This window comes from Xenopus laevis, chromosome 7L, assembly GCF_017654675.1.
Source record: "Xenopus laevis strain J_2021 chromosome 7L, Xenopus_laevis_v10.1, whole genome shotgun sequence".
NCBI lineage: Eukaryota > Metazoa > Chordata > Amphibia > Anura > Pipidae > Xenopus > Xenopus laevis.
In genome coordinates this window covers 12,174,728-12,190,176 of record NC_054383.1, presented here as the reverse complement: position 1 = coordinate 12,190,176, position 15,449 = coordinate 12,174,728, and the positions used below count along the sequence as shown (strand labels likewise).

Sequence of the window (15,449 nt, the reverse complement as noted above, 5' to 3'; positions counted from 1 at the left end):
TATAGTCATGTCATTTTTGGAGGGTAGAGTTTTTGTAAATATTTTTGGTCCTGTACAAGGGTATTATAAGGGAAAGGACAGGGATCTGCAGTATAGAATGTGAAAGGGAAAGTGAGGCTGCTTCTAATTTTACATTTTGATCCAGAAAAACCACTAAGTTGACCCCCGTTATGTATTTATTTACCTACACGGTAGGTTTTGCTAAGTTGGCCAATTTCAACCAATAAAGCATCTATGGGCAATTCAGTCCATGATACCATTGCAACTCAGTTCATATTCGGCACTGCATCTTCTTGATGATGGACGTGAGAACATCTACACCTGTTACTCATGAGTGGAGCAGTGTAAACAGGCAAATCAGGCAACACCCAACAAATGCTTAACCCACTACTTGGGTAGCCCCCCCAATGTCAGTTAGCTTAAAGGGATACTGTCATGGGAAAAACATTTTTTTTCAAAATGAATCAGTTAATAGTGCTGCTCCAGCAGAATTCTGCACTGAAATCCATTTCTCAAAAGAACAAACAGATTTTTTTATATTCAGTTTTGTAATCTGACATGGGGCTAGACATATTGTCAATTTCCCAGCTGCCCCAAGTCATGTGACTTGTGCTCTGATAAACGTCAATCACTCTTTACTGCTGTACTGTAAGTTGGAGTGATATCACCCCCTCCCTTTTCCCCCCATCAGCCAAACAAAAGAACAATGGGAAGGTAACCAGATAACAGCTCCCTTACACAAGATAACAGTTGCCTGGTAGATCTAAGAACAACACTCAATAGTAAAAACCCATGTCCCACTGAGACACATTCAGTTACATTAAGAAAAAACAGCAGCCTGCCAGAAAGCATTTCTCTCCTAAAGTGCAGGCACAAGTCACATGACTTGGGGCAGCTGGGAAATTGACAAAATGTCTAGTCCCATGTCAGTTTTCAAAACTGAATATAAAAAAATCTGTTTGCTCTTTTGAGAAATGGATTTCAGTGCAGAATTCTGCTGGAGCAGCACTATTAACTGATTCATTTTGAAAAAAATGTTTTTTCCCATGACAGTATCCCTTTAAGAAGGGGGCAAACAACCAATAAAACTTATGAAACAGATTGACGAATCAAAAAGATTCTGTATGTGAAAGTAAACCACAGAGTTACATTTAAGATTATTATGTAATGATCTACTGTGGAATCCTGATGACCAGGACCTCATGAAGAATTTGCCCTGTTGAAATCACAGTCATTTTTAGAACTACGGCAGCCCAAATAATACAGCTCCCCCTCTTTGAGTGCAAAAAATGGCTCCCATATGAATGAATGATGAGCAACAGGACCACTAGTGGTTTGTGCAGGCCGCCATAGCTCCAAAGATATAGCCTTCAATATTCTTGTGTGTTGCAAATCCCAAAAAATTTTATTTATGAAAAATACTTTTCAACACATTAGGCACATTTTACCTTTAGACCTCCTAGCTACACAATTTAATAGCCGAGTATTTTGTGCTGTGCCCTTGATAAAGACCCCATTTTTTAATGGGACTGAAATGCGTTGGGTATCGTGTATCGAGTGCCCTGCTTTTCAATATACTGTATTATCCGTTTGCATGCATACAAATAATAACAATCCGCCATAACAATTGGCCTTGCAGTTGACACCATATTGTTTAATAAAAAAAAAGCACAGAATCAACTGAAAGATTAATACATATAAATTAGGTGAAACGACAGTGACACTGGTATTTGTAAGAGCAGATATGTACAGTCATTTGAACAGTGTTTACCTTTTCTTTTTTATAGTGTTAAAATTAATAAAATGATTGGCTTGGAACTATACATTGCATTGATTGGAACCTTTAACAGTCAAAAAAAAAAATAACACCAACAGAATATGCACGAAGCGTTACCTTCGGGGTGAGCGTGCGCTAACAGTTTCCCAAAAATGATAGCGGTCTTACAAACATGACCACAACTGGTCTAGGTTCCCTTGGGCATAAGGATACTGAAAACATAAAAGTGATGTGCAAAATAGAAAGAATATGTAACATTTACAAGATTTCGAAAATAAAGATTCAGGCCAACAAAACTGGGACTAAAAAAATGTGACCCCGTCCATACTTCTAACATATGCTGTTAAGAAGCGAAGCTGCAGTTGAGACGGGGCTTTGATGACCAAGAGTTTTGCTGGGCAAGGAATGTCGCTAAAGTATTAACAATGACTTTGCAAAGAAGGGACGTTTAAAGTTTTGTGCTAGGATGTACAGAAGACATTTGAGAGGAAGGGAATGGAGATTGGGGATTGATGGCAGTTAAGGGATAAATGCTGTTGTGTAGTAGGTCTCCATAGGAAGAGCCTACAGGTGCACCTGAAGCAATTTGTCTGTACAGCTGCTGAGAGTTAGTAGAGTTAGTCAGATATTGTCTTTGCATCATGAAGGTGTGAAGAGCCAAAGGTTGCATAAGGGGAGAAAGCACAGTCTGGTTTTTCAAGTACTGCAAGGGGTGAGAATAAGCAGTTGGTATGCGAGAACTTAAACCACCACATAAGCTTCCAGGGTACATGCCAGGAAAGATGGGTGAATGAAAGGGGTATTTGTGGCTTTCCATCATGCTACCAGAATGAATATCATGCATGGATTTGCTGCTTTCCCCATCCTGGCCAACAAATGTCTCTTTCCCAGACATTTCCTTTGGCAAGTTTAGTGGAGATACAGCTCTTATTTTTTTCTCAGTGACTGCGTTGTCCATATCCTCCAAGTTTCTTTTGAGGGATCGAGGAGCACCAAAGTTCTGAGTGCTGGTTTTACCAATTGAGAATGGATGGACTAAACCTTCCACTTTTCTAACAGTATCAGGTTTTACAGTCTTTGAAGGCCTGTGGATTGAATCTACATTTCTTTTGGACATAGGCATGGTCATTGGTGAAACCCTACAGGCTTTTGGAGTGCAGTCCACACCAAGGGTTTTGCTGTTTGGAGTTTGAAATGGATTGTGGCTTTTGGCATCTTGCTGTACAGGCTGGTGGGAAATAGAAGACCCTGGTATTTTTGTGACGAGTTTGTGCAGAGATTTGGGGAGGCTCAAATCAGTGGGCTGGTCATCGACGTCATTGCACAAATTCTGTTTGTCGTGTTGGTGCAAAGAAGCATGGTAATGGTGTTTGTGTGAAGAAGATACATTTTCCAAGTCCCTAAACATTTCTCGGGAGTGAAATTTTGCAGAGTTTTCATTGTGGAGATGGTGCTCTGTTTGCCTATAAAGCCTGTGCAGGTGAGGGGAGGAATAAAATTCAGCCAAAAAGCTAGGCACATTTGAGTTTGACGCAGCTCTTTTTTCGGCCATTTTTTCTTTGCACTCTTGTACGCTGGACTTGAGGGCGTAAGAGTCAGCCAGAACGCTCTGGTGGTGTTTTGCAAAATCACAGCAATAAGAGTCCACTTTGCTGAACATACTGTTTTTGTAATGGTCATTCACAGTCTTTTTCTCCTCTGGGCTTTTTTGCTTAAAACTTTGTACATGCTGAATAACAGAAGGTCTGTTTATGGCAACAGATTCCGAATTAGACGAATGATGAGTTTGTAACAAAGATGGAGATACTTCACCTTTAGAGGTTGATTTCTTTTTGCTTATTAAGGGAGGTGGCGAACCATAGGGGAGGTTACCAGGTTGTGAGGCCCCGCTCACCTGCGATAAAAGCTTCTTTTTTGCAAGAGGAGACATGATTCCTGGATTCCCGCGTGAGTAGAGCAGAGGCGTGTAACTGAAGGAGGACTCATCGTTCATAGAGGCAGGTGCATCTTTCTCATTCAGCATGTCAAGTGTTTGTACTAAGTAAACTTTGGGATTCTGCTTAAGTGCATTTTGGAATAAGTTGCTGTCCAGGGGATTTTTGAGATCATTTGATCCCAGTGGATCCATCTTTACTGTGCAATTTGCAATGTAATCAGGCATATCTGGAAGTTTTTCCTCTTCCAAGTGCATTTCATGTTGTGGCGCCTGAACGGCGGGAAACACGTGCAACTGGACATCCTCTGTGTCATTTTCCAAGTGGTCGGAATAATCCTTTTTGATTTGCTCTTGTTTTGTTATTGTCATGGTTTCATTAGGCATTTGTAGCTGCTCATCCGTTTGCCTGGAGTTAATCTCTTTAACATGAATCAGAGAATCAACAGGATCAGCGTCTTGGCATGAATCTTCATCCTTTGTCACATGGTCTTTGTTAGCAATGGTTTCTTCCAGCTCGTCATTTTCCAGAGGTGAGGCATACTTGACTTCAGAGACCACTGACTCAGACTTGTCTACAGATGTATTTGTGTCCTCTAAATCATAACCAAGAGGCATGTTTTGCTCATCTGCTTCCAGATGATCCTCTTCATCCGGTGGAACCTGAACAAAAAAAAATAAGAAAGGATTAATTCCTTTCCCTGGTGTCACCACAAACACCTTCTCATTTTAGTAGTGGGTGCCTGAAATGTCTTCTTGATAGACTACAGACCAGCCATGTCCATATGTGGCCCTGTAGACATCTTTGGAATTAAAACTACCATCACCCTAAGCCACATGTAGACTACAGGCGGGATTCTTTGATACAGACCAATGCATAGGATAATTATGTCAGAGATTTCACTCTTTTGCATTTCAATATTTGCTTGGCCTGAGCTCAGAAGATACTTCTATATCAAAACATGGACACTCTGCTACAGTTCTACGATTTCCTAAGACAGTTAATAAGCCTTGTAGGCAAATATCATGCAGACTGGGCCCACCCTTCCTTTGAAACAGAACTTCTGCAGAATTGTCCTTCTACTACTCTTACTACTGACTTATTAGATTATTTAGCAAACAAACTACATTTGGGTCAACTGTCCAAACTATTGAATCTTAGAGGAACCTCATCTGTTTGTTGGCCCTCTCTGTCCACTGCTTTAAGCCCTCATACTACTGATAACATCCAAGAATTTGGGAACATTTGCAGCAGGCTATGAGCTCATACTTTATATTCATAAGGAAAACAAATGGATGAACCCATGGAGCCATCCACACAAGCCCAGGTAAATACATTATAAATAATAACATTTCCATGTACTGCAGCATATTGTTTAATGCGAGAAACAGAATGTCCAATTTACAAAGTGCGGCTTCTCTCACATTAGTCATCAATAACCTGTAGCTTTCAGCTCCTCTATTAGTGAAGTCTATTCAGTCTATTCATACTATTATGTAGTCCACTAACCGCTAACCTAGGAAGTCGCTGGAACGTTCCGCGTGTGATACTGCAATCTGACAGGTCGTTAAAAGGTGCCTGTCATTCTATTGTGAAGAGGCCATTATAAAACATTGTATTTGCTCCTATTATTTTCTCCTGTCCTTTGTAAAGATAAGAGGCTTGAAGGCAAACATCAAGGAATGTATTATCTATATGCGTTACCGCTGGTCATCGGGAGCCGGCAAATAGAAAGAATACTAATGATTTGCAACTGTTTTGAAGGTGTCTTTCTATACAGCCGGCTTCGTCTGTCCCTCCGTGTTTGCTTTTCATATTAGCCACAGAAACCTTTTTTTTTCTGGCTTAATAACCTGTCTTTTCAGTCAAAATACCATCATTAGTCCTTTAATGAGTGCTGCTCTATCAGCGGTCTCTTGAGTTTATTCCATTTCATGGAAATACCAGACAGATGAGTAAAGACCAAAGGAAGAAGAATGAAATAATGTTTCGGGAACGTTTTGCATTTTTCCAGAAAGAGACAAGTCCGTGTGGGGGTGGGGCTGCAGTATCTAACGAGGGGTTAGGGAATGTGAAGATGGCATGGGGCACAAAGGGTAGTCATACGGACACATGCTTTCAAACAGAATCATTCTTCTACTACAACTACAATGTTCAGTCATTTTATTGAGCAACTACAATGTGTTCAAAGTTCATAGTATAAATGATGTACGTGAACAAAAAGAAATACAAAGAAGGAGAATATTTCATTCATGCCAGGGGTGTAACTACAGAGGAAGCAGACCCTGCGGCTGCAGGGGGGCCCAGGAGGTACAGGGGGCCCCATGAGGCTCTCATTGATGAGCAATTTGAACATATATTGGTAAAACAGGACAAACACTGGATATGTTAGGGGCCCTAAAACTAATTTGCTGTGGGGCCCAGCAACATCTAGTTACGCCACTGATTCATGCTTTGAACGGGAGCCGCCGTATTGGTCCATGAAATATTTCTAGCGAATGATACGCTTGGTATAAATACTATTGTGTACTGTCCCCCGTTATCTAATGTATAAAGGCTATTGTGTACTGTCCCCCGTTATCTAATGTATAAAGGCTATTGTGTACTGTCCCCCGTTATCTAATGTATAAAGGCTATTGTGTACTGTCCCCCACTCAGGGGAGCTGCGCCAACGAAGTGAGTCGAGAAAACTTGCCCCAGGACGGAAACTTTACCGGGTAATTGGTTGAATTGCTGGTTACAGAAATTTGGCTCTTCTAGACTAACGTCATGGCCCATAGTGGACCCCTCCTGGAAAGGTGAGCATGGGGGCAGGGCAACACAAAGCCGTCTCAGACCAGCAGAGGAGTAAGAATTGGCCCTGCCCCAACTATCTAAAGTATAAAGACTATTGTGTACTGCCCCCATTTACAAAAAAGTATAAAGACTATTGTGTAATGTCCCCCACCACCTAAAGTAGAAAGACTATCATGCATGGCTCCCCTCTACCCAATGTATTGTCTACTCTCCTCCAACATCCACCATAAGAAAACTATTGTGTACTGTCCCCCTTTATCTAATGTATGAAGACCATCACATGCAGGGTTGCTGTAAGTCGGGCCCTGCACTTAACTGGCCATACCCCCAATTGGTCAAACTTTACCCCGACCATCCAAAACCTGCCCTTTCATGGCAATCTAGACCAATGTGGATGGAGCTCCTAAGGGCAGCCCTGACTTTCCCCCAGTCATCCCTGATGGCATTGTAGAACCCATTTTTTAGCCTGAGCTCCGATGTGATCAACGACGTGTAAATTGTCCACATTATCCGGTTCTCCAATGACCTGTTTCTCTTTAAATCTAGCTTGCCCTGGATCTTTTAAGGATAGATTAAAAGGTAATAAAAGGATTGGAATGATGATACTGCAATATATATATTATATAAGTGGATATTTGTAATTGTAAATATATCACCCTTTTACTTCCCCTTTTTGTTCTGTACCCTTGTTGAAAAATTGAAAATAAAGAAATTTTAAAAAAATCTAGCTTGCCCTTATCAAGAGCATGTATAATTATAGCACCAACATATTCTACGGCGCTGTACAACAGAATCCCAGTTTCCCCGAGCTCAGCGTCCATTCATATCCTTTCATTCTCCCGATAAACGCCATGATGTAGTTAATAGCCTGTCGTACAACTTAACGAGCATATTTCCTTCCCAGCTAAACATTCTTTTCTGCAACACGTCCCGATAACAGGAATATTACGGGATAAAAGAATGCCATCTTTTTATTAATCTCTCGCATTGGCTGTATTTACAAAACGGCTATGGCTATAAAAGAGAAGCAGAGATAGTTGCCATGGGAAACAGATTCGTTATATATACAGTATATGCCTTGTGTTAATGATTCCAGCACACAATGACATCTGACAGGCGGGGCTCCGAGCAGCCAAAACAAAAAAGAGAATATTAAAGCACTGGACACTGTTAGTGATGGAGACACAAATGAATTGAAATGTATTTAGGACTTTAAGGTTCTCTGAACAGGTGATGTGTATTTATTCTGAGAATCGCACAATCGGGCATTCATCTCTTATTCCAGGATATTGAGCAGACACATTCTCCAATCAGAAAACATGGCTTTGTATTATATATATATATATATATATATATATATATAAAGGGCCGGTAATGCCATAGATGCAACAAATACCCTGAAAGTTTTTTTTTATTCTGCAGTCGTTGTACAGAATTAAATGGCGTTTAAATTGGCGTTTATCCTTCAGTATAAGAACTAAAAACATTTTAATCTACACCGTTTATCCATTATCACCAGTGATGGGTGAATTTATTGGCATGGATTCACGGAAAAAATTTGCCGGCGAAAATTTCGCTGCAGCAATAAAAAATAAAAAACAATGGCACATGTCAATAAAAATTGACGCGCATCAAAATTATTCTAACGCCCATTGACTTTAACGCATTTGGACAAAATAGTCGCACATTAAATTGTCACACATGTCAAAATAATTTTGGCGCCATTTGACTGCAATGCGTTTCGTGAATTTTTTGGCGGAACTAAACGGGACAGATTAGCCCATCACTAATTATCACCTTTACGTTAACGTTTAGTACGTTGCAGAATGGCTAATTCTAAGCTTTCCAGCTTTCAAATGGGGGTCACTGACCCCATCTAAAAACAAGGCTACAAATGTATTGTCATTGCTACTTTTTATTACTCATCTTTCTGTCCCGTCTCTTATTCAAATCAATTTTTATACATCAATGTGGCATATATATATATATACACATACAAACACACACACACACACACACATACAGTATATATATATATATAGTGGCCAATTCATTTACATTTTAATATCATTTCCACTGGCCACTGAGAGGAGGGTGCAGTTCTACAATAACAGCAGAGTAAACACAAGTTGCAGATCCCTCGCCAATATTGACTAGGTGCAGTGCCCCAATATACCTCAGCCATGTTGTGGCCCTTGGCCGTGGCATCTTTTTCTTTCTTTGACTTCTGGGCTTCATTCTTGATGCGCTTTGACCCACAAATCTTTGCTTTCAGCTCCACTTCCTGAGAGCCATTCTCTGGTTTTCGAGGTTTGGCCGGAGGCAACGGTCTATCTTCCTCTCCGCTGATGAACCTTTCATAGGGGAGGATTAATCTGTGGGGGAAAAAAGGTGAGATTTAGACCTGGCAGATTAAATCAATGTAGTAGGAAATTTATTTCCAAATATTACATTACTAGGCTGCAACATTGTGATACAAGATGTCAAAGGGATCCCAGACCTCGGTCATGAAAGTAGAAAGTATTATCAGAAGCTAAGGGTAGACACACTCATGTATATCAGGAAATGAGACAATGTCAACAAGTTTTTTAGGGATCCGCATATACAAAACACGATTATTATATGCAGTTGGGGAACTTACCCAAACAGCATCAACGTTTTGGGGAGATACACCCTTCCCTTCATCATCACATCAATGATACAATGTGACAGACAAAGTAACAATATAATTTGTGTAGGGTACTGCTTTTTCCCAACTGGGGCCAATCCACAACCTTCTGGCCTGGGGTGGCACACTCCTTCCATAAAACTCTCACCATGTCACCACGTTAGACCAATTTCCAAGTTTCCTGTGTGCCGGCATGGGCAGTAAAATACTTTTGTTGCGTTTATTATACTACATCCCCAGTGGAAAGGGTGGGAGAGGTGACACTTGGGAAATGAATGAAACATGGCAACGCCATAGAAGCTGGTGTGATCCTTATGGAAGAGATTCACATAAAACTAGGGTTGCCATCTGTCCAGTTCTTACCCCACCCAAAGCCAGGCCAAGTAGTACTTGTATCTAAGGCCCTTGATCACTTACACCCTCACTCTGTTCCTGCGAGTCACTAGATTGCTTGCTCGATATTGTACCCATCCCAAACTGCACCCTAAACTCGTACCTCTGCTGCCTTCCCCTAGTCCCAGCCCTGTGTAAACAAGTCCAGCCCTGAAGGTTAGTGATTTGATGCATTGGATGGTTTCTAACAGGTTTTTCACCCAGTCTATTGGTACTGGCATGTTAAAATTATGGCATGTTAAAAACTGGTGGGTTGTGCCACTGTAGGTGTTCTGAATAGTTGTTATAGGCTGCTGTTCTGCAGCTTTCTACCTATACCAGCTAATCGGCACCCTAGTCCGGTCTGCCCTGAGAATGCAGCACATTCAGACAATAGATTTCTGATTCACCAGATGCTGGCATTCTGAGATTTTTTATATTAGGGATGCACCGAATCTCCTATTTTGGATTCGGTCAAACCCACAAATCCTTCGCAAAAGATTCGGTCAATTACCGAACCCTAATTTGCATATGCAAATTAGGGGTGGGAAGAGGGAAAACATTTTTACTTTCCTGTTTTGTGACAAAAAGTCATGCGATTTCACTCCCCGCCCCTAATTTGCATATGCAAATTAGGATTTGGTTCGGCTGGGCTGAAGGATTTGGCTGCATCCGAATCCTTCTTAAAAAGGCAGAATCCTGGCCGAATCCCGGATTCAGTGCATCCCTAATTTATATATGCCCATACATCACAACCAGGGGTGTAACTACAGAGGAAGCAGACCCAGGGGGACCCAGAAGGTATAGGGGTATCATGTGGCCCTAATTCCTATTCAAAAAAAATTTGCTGTGGGATCCAGCAGGGCCGGCTTGGGGGGGGGTCAGGGCCCACCATGGCTGCCACATCAGGGCCTCCGCCCCCCCCCCCAAGGGCTCCCCTCCCCAGTTGCAGGGCTCCCTCTGTCCCCCGCGTACCTGCTTTGCATATTCTTTATGCAATCAGACGGGGGAGGTCTGGAGCGCCGGCTCTGTGTAGCAGGTCTGGGCCGGCGGGGTCCACTGGGTTTCTTCCCGGTGTCCCGACCAGCCCAGTCCAAGATGGGTCCCAGTAATATCTAGTTATGCCACTGGTATAACAATGTAAATTACAGATTCCTATTCTGTGCTGTGACGGCCCATAACAAAGCACTGGGAAGAGCTTATGTCCAATACAATAAAACATCAATTGTAAATAAAAACAAATAAGAGGTTTCCTAACTTCCCAACGTAACCAAAGCCGCAGGAATCCGTCTCAATGAAAAGACACAAACCCAATGGCATTCGTGTGAGCGGCTGCAGAATGACACATCAAACCACGTGCGTTTAATAATCATCTGTTCTCCAGTCGCCGCGCGGCTTTTGATCTTGGAGCAGAAAACGCTGGTGATATAATTAAAAAAGATGGATTGCGTTACAGTCGCCCTTCTCTCTCGGTTTCTTCTTTTAATGCGTTCAGCTTGATTAATGACTCAGTGTGGGATTAATGCACAACTCACCGGCCTGAGAAAATGACCATTATTTTATTGAACTCTTTCCGTCGTTGTATTAAAGACAAATTAATTTAGTGGAGTATTGTGAGAAGCTTCACTCTGGGACAGGGCACTCTGGGTGTATAGTGTCCCCCCCAAATTCTTGGCAGTTAAATTTTCTCTTCCCCAGTGGAGCTTACATTCTAAAGTCCCTATCACATTTTCATTGGTCCCTGTCCCAGTAGAGCTTACATTCTAAAGTCCCTATCACATTTTCATTGGTCCCTGTCCCAGTAGAGCTTACATTCTAAAGTCCCTATCACATTTTCATTGGTCCCAGTAGATCTTACAGTCTAAATACCTATCACATTTTCATTGGTCCCTGTCCCAGTAGAGCTTACAGTCTAAGGTCCCTATCACATTTTCATTGGTCCCTGTCCCAGTAGAGCTTACATTCTAAAGTCCCTATCACATTTTCATTGGTCCCAGTAGAGTTTACAGTCTAAAGTCCCTATCACATTTTCATTGGTCCCTGTCCCAGTAGAGCTTACATTCTAAAGTCCCTATCATATTTTCATTGGTCCCAGTAGAGCTTACAGTCTAAATACCTATCACATTTTCATTGGTCCCTGTCCCAGTAGAGCTTACAGTCTAAGATCCCTATCACATTTTCATTGGTCCCTGTCCCAGTAGAGCTTACATTCTAAAGTCCCTATCACATTTTCATTGGTCCCAGTAGAGCTTACAGTCTAAAGTCCCTATCACATTTTCATTGGTCCCTGTCCCAGTAGAGCTTACATTCTAAAGTCCATATCACATTTTCATTGGTCCCAGTGGAGCTTACAGTCTAAATACCTATCACATTTTCATTGGTCCCTATCCCAGTAGAGCTTACAGTCTAAGGTCCCTATCACATTTTCATTGGTCCCTGTCCCAGTAGAGCTTACAGTCTAAAGTCCCTATCACATTTTCATTGGTCCCTGTCCTAGTAGAGCTTACAGTCTAAGGTCCCTATCACATTTTCATTGGTCCCAGTAGAGTTTACAGTCTAAGGTCCCTATCACATTTTCATTGGTCCCTGCCCCAGTAGAGCTTACAGTCTAAGGTCCCCATCACATTTTCATTGGTCCCTGCCCCAGTAGAGCTTACAGTCTAAGGTCCCCATCACATTTTCATTGGTCCCTGTCCCAGTAGAGCTTACAGTCTAAGGTCCCTATCACATTTGCATTGGTCCCTGTCCCAGTAGAGCTTACAGTCTAAAGTCCCTATCACAATTTTATTGGTCCCTGACCTAGTAGAGCTTACTTTACCTTATCTAAGGTATGTGTGCAGCATGGAAAGGAGCGTTGCCATGATACAAGGGGCGGATGCTATCAAAATACGATGTGACAAATGGGTCCAGGACAGATTAAAAAGAAAAGGTAAGATTAGGGGCAGATTGGGGTTTAAGTGACTGAGCCATAAACTTAAAAATGTACCCGCAATATGTAATACCAGCCCCGACCTTGTCCCGAATGCAGAGTAGAGAGTTTGGTTTAGTTTTTGTTTTGAGTATTTTGCCAGACCGAGGAGGTTTATAGCACCCAAATTACAAATGTCTACTTTGTATGTAGAGTCCCGGCCATAAAGCGAGACAACACTGCTGTTTCAGGCAAAATTAATTTGGGTGCACATTATGGGAATCAGGCGACCAGGAGAGAAAGGGGCTATACATTCCGCAGTTCTGGCATGCCTGAGAGTATACACCGAATACGTAGACCAGTCATTATTCTGTATCCCTTATGGGCATTTCTACGTATTGGGGTTTCTGAGAAGGGCCGGCTGGTAATGCCAGTGTTTCACAGAAGAGCCGTGACAAAACAACAACTCTGGTTACATTACAGCGAATAGAAAATTCATTAAGAAAGCATGCTCTGACACGGTATGAGCACAGGCCAGTGACTAATGCTTTCTAACTCAAAGCATGGCCGCCTGCCAGCAGCTAAACAGCGCCCGTGGGGGAATAGTCGTCCTCAGATCCTATTACAGACCAAGTTAAACATGTTACAGCTGCTAAAATTGTAAACTGCTCTCTCTATGAAGCCTTCCCAAAATAATACTGCACTGCCAAATACCTGCTTCCTGCTGTAATATTACAGTTCATGTTTACATAATAAAACTTTAGAGCGCAGCAGAAGATCCGAGATGACTGTCTCCATATTGAAAAAGCTTTTCTCTCAGCGTTGCCCCCCGGCTGGCAACCAAGGCTGCCGGTTACTGTTGATTTACAATAAAAGCCAGCATGAGTACCAACATTCAGGGGCAGATTTATCAAGGGTCAAATTGAAAATCCAAATTTGAAATTCGAAATTTCGATTTTTTTTTTTTATGGTTAAAAAACTTTAAATTTGATTTTCGAGATTTATCATACTCTGGCCCTTTACAAATCTGAATTAGACTATTCGCCACTTTAAGGTTTGTGACACACAGGCAGATTCGGGGAGATTTAGTCGTCTGGAGACTTATCGCCTCTTCTTCTGGGGACAATAATGAAAAGTCACTGCGCTAAAGCACACGCAACGCTGTTTTTCCAAAGTCGCCCTAAGTTTCCTCGTGAGGCAAGTTCAGGCGACTTCGGAAAACAAAGCGCCACGTGTGCTTTAGCGCAGGCGACTTCTCATTATAGCAGACGGGAAGACACGGAAAGGCAGTTCGGGGAGATTGTCGCCCAGAAGACGAGCCAATTAGTCGCCAGGCAACTTAATCTCCCCGAATCTGCCCCTGTGTCACAAGCCAAAACCTATGGAATTGCTGTTTAAGTCAAGGGGATTTGGAGTTGTTTGCAGCCTTCCTGAAATTCAAGTTTTTTTCAGAGAAAAAACTCGAATCGAGTTAGATTTGAGTTTTCAGGTCAATCCTATTCACCAGAGTTTAAAAATTTTGATTTTAATAATACATTTTGAGTTCATGGGAGTTTAAAAAAAAAAAAAACTTACATGGATTTGAAATTCAACCTCTGATAAATGAGCCTCCATGTGTGTTAAATGAATGTCAAATATATATACACACACATTTTCTCCCCTTCCTCGCATTCGAAGCGTTTAAAATACATTAGCACAGAGCTAATTATCTGCTTAATAGGATAACTCTGGCTAATGGCCTTTTTTTTTGTCTCCAGGAAATATTTTTCGATATTTTATTGCACGTACTTCATCGGGACAACTGTTAAAAACTGTTCGGTGTTAAATATTGATGGCCGGCAGTGAGCCGTGCAGTAATAGGTGTTAAGCAAATAAAATTTGGTGGGTAATGCAGAATGATAGGAAGGGGAATATACAGAATATTGTTGCCGCTGGCAATAAGACTGGAGAATCCCCACTAGGGTTACCCTTGCGGCTATACACAGGATTCATTTACAGCAGGGAGGCCCAGCCTGTGGCAAACTGATCAGCAAATCTCAGCCTTCCTATAATGGCCTGATCTCTATCTCTGGAAAGCTGATCACTAGACAAATACATGAGTCCTCTTCACTCAACCCATTATCAAGGACATGGAGACATTTTCCCCCATATGTAATAAAAGGCACTAACTTTGCACAGGAGCAGTGACCCATAGCAACCAATAAGATGCTTGCTTTTGAACAGGTGACCAGTAAATTCTACCTGCTGATTGGTTGCTATTGGTTACTGCTCCTGGGCAAACTTAGTGCCTTTAATTAAATAACCCTCAGGTGCCTTAGGGCAGAGACACACGCTTAGATTCGGGGAGATTAGTCGCCCAGCGACAAATCTCCTCTTCTTCGGGGCGACTAATCTCCCCAAACTGCCTCCTGCAGGATAGAATGTAAATCGCCGGCGGGATGGCAATTGATGTGCTTCGTTTTCCGAAGTTGCCTCAAGAGGAAATTTCAGGTGACTTCGGAAAACAAAGCGCTCTGAGTGCCATCCCGCTGGCGATTTCGATTCTATACATCTTCTAGGCAAAAGGAGCCCCCCTATAAGATATATTGGATCATTCATCTGACACCCAACTCCTGAATGAAGACAGAATGAGGAGAAACAGATGCTGAGAGAGGAATAGTGAAGTGAAACGGTACAAATCAAATTGATTTGATTGAAAATTTCTTATTTCAGGATGCTGAAGCTTATATTAAATTTTCATTTTCGCGACAGTTCCCCTTTACGTCTGCTAAAAAACATTTAAACATGAAATCAAACCAATCGGCTGGTTTTGCTTCCAATAAGGATTAATTATATCTTAGTTGGGATCAAGTACAAGCTACTGTTTTATTATTTGAAAAAAATGTGGACCATTTGATTAAAATTGAGTCTACGGGAGACGGCCTTCCCGCAATTCAGAGGTTTCTGGATAATAGGTTTCCACATAACGGATCCCGTAGCTGTAATAGTCATCGC

At 41.8% G+C, this 15,449-nt stretch overlaps 1 protein-coding gene across 3 annotated transcripts in view; it reads right to left on the bottom strand.

Moving 5' to 3' along the window:
- Positions 1-1,633: 1,633 nt before the first annotated feature.
- The window catches only part of LOC108696083 (AT-rich interactive domain-containing protein 5B), a 236,798-nt gene continuing 222,982 nt past the window's right edge, over positions 1,634-15,449 (bottom strand). For all 3 annotated transcript variants that reach the window (XM_041570245.1, XM_041570244.1, XM_018225111.2), the window contains 2 exons: positions 8,684-8,882; positions 1,634-4,373 (listed from right to left, as the gene is read on the bottom strand). In XM_041570245.1, coding sequence (XP_041426179.1) covers positions 2,226-4,373; positions 8,684-8,882 — 2,347 coding nt within the window. In that variant the 3' untranslated portion in view covers positions 1,634-2,225. The remainder of the gene's footprint in view (positions 4,374-8,683; positions 8,883-15,449) is intronic.